The 7,000-nt window shown below is 39.7% G+C and overlaps 1 protein-coding gene across 1 annotated transcript in view; it reads left to right on the top strand.

Annotated features, from left to right (window-relative positions):
* Nucleotides 1–1,423: 1,423 nt before the first annotated feature.
* Nucleotides 1,424–7,000, top strand: part of LOC109479462 (collectin-12-like) — a 7,360-nt gene continuing 1,783 nt past the window's right edge. Inside the window, exons 1-2 of the mRNA XM_019781427.1 lie at nt 1,424–1,472; nt 3,423–3,515. Of these exons, the coding sequence (XP_019636986.1) occupies nt 1,424–1,472; nt 3,423–3,515 (142 nt within the window). The remainder of the gene's footprint in view (nt 1,473–3,422; nt 3,516–7,000) is intronic.

Below are 7,000 nucleotides of genomic sequence, written 5' to 3' on the forward strand. Positions count from 1 at the left end.
TGACATGTTCGTACTATAGTTGCTTGGGAAGAATGTCAGCCAAACGATTTGCTGTTTTACCTGCAACAATACGCGAAGTCGTCTCCATACCACGCTACTCTTCCCCACTGTCTCGCCATTTTGTTGTCTTCTCCAAAATTCGCCAGGTCAGGAAATCCGCTTTTTTTTTAAACAACCCCAGAACGGCAAAAATCCACAGCGAAAACTCCGCAACATTCTGCTACACACTTCGTAAAAATTCTACTGACAAAGACTTCAAAGTACCCCAGCGTTGTAAAAAAAATCAGCCCAGAGTTTGCCCGTCGTACGAAAGCGCCATTTTGAACAGAACATACCAATTTTTTTTTTACACAGCTGTGTAAAACCGCGCCCTGTGCCCCTGTCTAATTAATGTGAAGCAGATAATCTAATTATAACGACCCGTCTCGGTTCTAGGCACTCATATGTTGCGAAGAAGGTTGATTATATGATGTAATTACGAAGACTTCTAATTTCAATTTCAGGGTAAAAAAGATGAAAATGTAGCTACCTACTATCCAGTATGACCCAGTATGTCCAGATCACAAGATATCGAAACCTTAAGTTCTGCTGCAGTACCATTACAAGCCGCCAGTGGGCAAAAATCTATTAGTAACCATTTCTAGCTCTCATAAAAACCTACCCGCCTGACAAATATCAACTTAATTCATCTAAGCCTCCTTGAGTGACACACACACACACGCACGCACGCACGCACGCACGCACACACGACAGACCAAAGCAGATGCTTTACTTCGGTCTTTCGCCTTTGATATCGTTTCGTTTACAAGGAATTTGTACTTTTTTTTTCTACATTATCAGTTGCTGTTGTTAGTCATCCTCCTCAGAAGTGCTTTTTCTAGTAGCAAGGTTGCGAAATGTGGCTTTGCTATGGCTTGGCCATATAGGAGGTGATGATGTAAAGAAAAGACGGTGTAACTTACATGAAGGCATGCATATGGATGTAGACAATTAAACATCGTGCTTCGGTGAATAAAAGGCGTCAGAGTTGGTCATTCATGAAGTGGCCTTTTCTGACATTTAGCGAACAGAAAGATTTGCGTGATTCGCAGCTATACTGTGCGCAGCTGCAGTGTGATTCAATATGATCTCCTTTCATGTTTTGTTTTAATTTTGTTGGAGAAGGTACATAGTATTTTGCGTCTCGGGCTCTTTCCAAATTAACAGCAGCCTGGGTTGGTGTAAGAAGCTGGTGTGTTACGCCGAAAGGCGGTTATACCGGCTATACAGATACAGAAGCTGGTGTGTTACGCCGAAAGGCGGTTATACCGGCTATACAGATACAGAAGCTGGTGTGTTACACCGAAAGGCGGTTATACCGGCTATACAGATACAGATACAGAAGACGCGTTTTTTGTGGTACAGAAACCTGACAAGTGGCACCATGTCGGGGACGGGGAGTCAACAGCAGCCGAAATACTCAAATACAGGAGGTAAGATAGAAATATTTCCCGATTTGTGATGATTTTTACTCCCTGTTCTACCATCAGTGAAAGTTTAAAACGCTAACAGGTTTTTCAGAACAATTTGGAGGTTTGCCGTTTTTGCATTTCTGCTGTCGCGAACATTTTCATGTTGGCCACTTTCCGACCTACAGCCCCGTACATAGTGTTTACTAGTATTTTTTTCAAGGTCCTAAAGTATTTTGGTTTTACATTCAATTAAACTGACTTGGTAGTGACGGTGCGATCACATTCTAATCTGCACCAGACTCCCTGGCAGGCTGATTACATAGTAGAAAGTTTAAATCGATCTAAAAAGGAGCAAAATTGATAATCTCCAAGCAGATTCCTCTCGGTGGCAAAAAGACAGTATCAAATTGGCCAGGCAGTATCCATTAGCCAGAGAAGGTTGCCAGCCACCGACGGGGGTCAGGACAAAAAAAACCGGCCGTATATAAAAAGGTAACGATCATTCCCCCACAACCTCTGCTTGGAGAGTACAAAATTACAGGCAAATTAGACCCTCTATGGCCGAATAACTCCCCTGGCCAGTAACATTCTTTTTTTATTAATAATTTAAGCCGATTTCTTCTATCTATTTAGCCTGTAAAAGAGTCTGGTGGAGACTAGTCACACAGGCTTTGCATGAATCAACCAAAACAAGTCTTTAAAGGCAGCCAATGCAATTTCTAGGCGGCAAAACTGGAAATATTCTGAATAAGGCAATCTGTATGAAATTGACACATACATGTACTATCCCACATTAGCACATTTTAATCAGTATTTCATACTTTACAGGCGCATTTAAAACTGCAGAAACAAGCCCCCAAATTAGTCCTTTATTTTCTGGGTGGAAGGCTAAAAATCAATCCAAGTCCTTTCCATGCAATAACCGTTTTCGTCAGAATTTTAGGCTTTTTGCTCCACGTACATTGGGGGTGTTGATTCGTATGTAGATGATTGACTAGAATATTGTCTTATGAAAAATATGGTTCCCAAGCCCTTAAAACTGTTTTTGATACACGACAGTAGAATTCTATATGCACAACACACGCAGGACTATTCGCAAGAATGTTAACTTCTCGTACGACGATCGTGCAATGAATTTGATCGAGCCGTAATAGAATACTCTCCAAGCAGAGGTTGTGGGGGAATGATCGCTACCCCCACCGTCGGTGGCCGCGGGCCTTCTCTGGATAATGGATACTGCCTGGCCAATTTGATACTGTCTTTTTGCCATTATCCCGAAAGGGATCTGCTTGGAGATTCTACCTAACAGTATTTTTATTCGTCTTTAGGAACATACGATCTAAAATACATTTTGAAATACGTATGGTTTAGTTATTTTACCAAGGACGCTATTTCATAGCCTTACATCAGCTGAAAGGTCACATTATAGTTTTAATAGTCATAGAAAAATATGGCTGACTAATTGGTCTCGTGTTGTTAAGTTTTTTACGACTTGAGATATTTGTCAACATCAGAATGCAAAAAAAGTTAACCGGTGGATTATATTTCAATCCATATGATATCTGATATCGTCTCTGTAAAGTAGATAACCTCCTTAAATTTACACCTAGAATAATTATCATATTAAACAATATACTAGTACTATATTATATGTAAAAGCAAATATATTCTTGTTCAAATATTAATTGGATATTATAGTTGGGTGATACTTGCAAATGTGCAATTCTTGCATTATATTGCGTTTGCTAAGCAATCACTATTATTATTATTATTGTTATTATCATACAATATTAATATTATAACCTTTAAATCCGACATATTTCTGCCTACTTGACTTCAGTTATACTGGTACAATGTTAAACTTCATTCCAACACAAAGGGTACAAAATGATCAAATTGTCAAAGATCACTGTCGCCTTATCAGGATAATTAATGAAGAATCACTTCACTGATGTTGTGATTTACCTACAGGTGCCACACCCGTGCAGTACCCTGAGAATGACTGGAGGGCGCTTGCACACATAGCTGCATCTATACCCAACAATCTGTACGTCACAAGAGCAGGTAAGACATATTTTTATTCATCAAAACATATAGACATAACAAGAACAGTGTGACGCTGCACTCAAGTTAGCAGCTTATATTAACAGCGCCACACTAAAAAAAAGTACAATTAACATTTAAATATACAAAGTTGACATATCTGTGCGCCGTAGTCCCACCACCCCAAGACATTAAAATGTTAAATTAAATGCTAAAGGTAAGAGGTAAGACATTTTATACAATCATGTACACTACATGCTGCTGTGGATTACCCTCACTGCCTTGCTCCTTCTTTCATTCTTATTTAAGTTAGCCTTCATCATATTTTCTACATCTTTTATTCATTTACATTTATGATAGCAACATTATATATGGCCACACCGTCTTAATATTATGGATGACATCCATGCGTTCATTGATTTTCGCCTGTTCTAAAAAGAAAAAAAAAAGATCACGTCCACCGAAGCTCTGGCCTGGCTCTAGGCCTGGGTAGTCCATGGTAGTTAGCGACAATACGGAGCCGGACACCCAGGCTACCGAAGCTCCACGACTCAAGAACTCAGTACATACGTACAGTGCCGATTCATGAATTCAGCAAAAAGCCAACATGTGCCGGCTTGTCGTATACGTCGCTAATAATAATAAAGTACTCACTCAGCCGCAAATTCACAATACCAGCTCTGTATTCCTGTGGTTCAGTTAAAAAAATCTGATGCAACGTTGACAAAACATTAACAACGAAAACCGTTAAAAATAGGTTTCGCGCGCAGGCGCAGTACGTACGGTCTGCAGACGCGCCAACCGGCTGGGGGCGTTCCTATGGCCCAATCAGAATGTTTACGTCAAGCTGCCCTTTTATATAACATGTACCGCTGATGTGACCTATAGTCGTAATGTTTTAATTAATTTCAGCCTCTTTGGTGTTCAAAAACAATCAAAGGATCTCTACATGGTGTCTTTTCTTTGTACCCGAGGATATTTCATGCACTCAATTTGATAAAATAAGAGGACGAACGCCATTTTGTAATAGCATGTGGACTCTATAGCAAAGAGGAAAATGAACTGTATTTTTTGTACAATTTCCCTATTTCATGCACTCAAGCACTGTAGAAAAATGCAACTAGACAAAACCATCCATCGAAAAAAAATCTGTTCTTTTTTATGTCTACAATAACTGAAAAGCGAGGAGAAGTTGAATTTATATAACAATAGTTAGTTTCATTTTGTATTCGTCAACTGTATCTGTTCATCTATTCTATCTTATTGTGACCTGTACTTAGCCCAGTATGGGCCCAGTATGACAAAAAAGATCCATTTATTCATTTAATGATGAAAGCATACCTCTTCCTCTTTCTACCTGGAACGAGGTCGTTCTATAATATTTTAAGAAAACTAACTGCTCATTGGTTTAAATGACGTACATGTAGGTAGAGGTGATGACATTACAATGTATTTTGAGCGTTTTTAGTCGGAGGCCTAATCAATTTTTCACACTGATATTAGGTTTATGTTTAGATACTGTTTTGCGTTAATAATTCTTCACATCAATGTGATTAACGTGGTAACAAGATAGTAAAATTTTTTCTCGTTTTTTTTTTCCGTTTTTCATTATTTAGCAACCTACGATACAGACACTGACATCAAGACGAAATGTTGGAGTCTTTGCAAGAAGCTGTTAAAAATCGCCGGAATTGTGTTGGTTGTGGTCATCGCCATACTGTTGCCTTACTTTGCAGGTCAGGTTATTCTAGCTTGCAACAGCAGTGTTTCTATGTCCTTTTACTTTGAATTCCATGTAACATCTGTGTCCATAATATCACCAGGGTCCATAATATCGCCACCTTGCTCATGAGAAACAATGTGCTTAAAAATATTTTTACTGCAACATACTTTTGGTATGCACTCCTTCACACATCAAATGTACATACATAGGGTATGTTGGAGTAAAATATCTTTAAGCGCACTCAAGGTGGCGATATTATGGACCCTGGTGATATTATGGACACAGATGTTACGGAGGTATTGTTTTGGTTTTTTTTGTGGGATTCTGTGTATGCCTGTCTAAACACAGTAGGTTGACAGCTCGTGGGTGAGTGATGGGAGATTGACAAGCATAATTACTAGTCAAAGGGTCAGACACAGGAAATGAGGTGAACTTGAAGGTCTCAGAATATGGTCGGTCGACCGCCTGAATCTCTCAAAATGTTGCTTGTAGTTACTTGCCTCCCTGCTGAGCTCGGGTTTCAGACGTCTTACACTAATTATGAGAAAAATGTCCTTTATAATTGTATACAGACAAGTTTTCGAAATCTAGATAGAAAAGACAAATTCTTATTCATTATGGGATGAGACAAAATGTGTCTTACAAGCTGCATACGTTCATACGTCTACAAATGTCTTAAGAAGTGAGAAGAAACTGAAACTACATAGTAGTCGAATCAGTAGGGAGTAGTACACATTAGTATGTGTAGTGAGATACTTTAAACATGACCTGAACTTAGCTTGTAAGAGCATAAATGTACAGTAAATGCATTTCATCATCATTAAATGACTTGACCTCTCGTCCAAAACCCTCTATTTACGGCTTGCAGGCAATTAATTAAATCTTTCTTGCATTCAAGTTAAAGTCACCGCTCTGTCTGGAGAGGTGGAGAAGCTTGGTGCAAAGACTGGAAAACGTTTTACTGACCTGGAAAGTAAGTACCAATCTCATGCATAGAGCTGTAATGATTATATTCTATATGTTTTCAAGCATATTTAACATGTGTTAGACGTAAGTATAATGATTATAGCTTTAATGCTCCAACTATGTGTCTTCTAGCACGTTGGGTGGTTATTCATTCTTACTATTTTTTAAATGAAAAACTATATTGGCAATGTTGCCTTTCTTTTAGATATCATATCAATAATTCCGAAATATCATATCCCAAAGGTATGGTAAAAACTTTTGCTGAAGAGATGGGTAAATTGAACAGGATCAATGAACACCTTGTGGCCAAGCTGGAAGGTACGACTAGTATGTTTTGCTATTAAAGACTACAATCTTTTGATATCTATTTTTTTTTACAATTTAAGAGCAATGAAAATTGTTGTGGCTACCTAGCTTGGCTTTATTTAGGTATTACTTGGTGCTACTCCTTTCCAAATTCTATACTTTGCAGATGACAAAAATCTTTTGTGAGCTTAAAGTAAGTTCTCAAATCACATTTTTGTGTCCTGTCAGCCAGAAATTACAGACCAGTGTCGACCTTTTGCAGATGAAAAGCGATCGGAGACGCCAGCTGGACATCGATGTGCCGGGCCTCCGGGACCTCCCGGACCCCCAGGAGTAAAGGGGGACACCGGGCCGGCTGGTCCTGCCTCCTCCGGGCCTCCAGGTCCGCCTGGCCCGCCAGGAGAGAAGGGACCCATGGGGCCGGCTGGCCCTGCCTCTGCAGGCCCCCCTGGGCAACCTGGCCCGCCCGGAAAGATGGGACCCATGGGACCGGTTGGCCCTTCAGGAAAGA

Source organism: Branchiostoma belcheri, unplaced genomic scaffold (assembly GCF_001625305.1).
Source record: "Branchiostoma belcheri isolate BF01 breed outbred unplaced genomic scaffold, Haploidv18h27 scaffold49, whole genome shotgun sequence".
NCBI classification, from domain to species: Eukaryota; Metazoa; Chordata; class Leptocardii; order Amphioxiformes; family Branchiostomatidae; genus Branchiostoma; species Branchiostoma belcheri.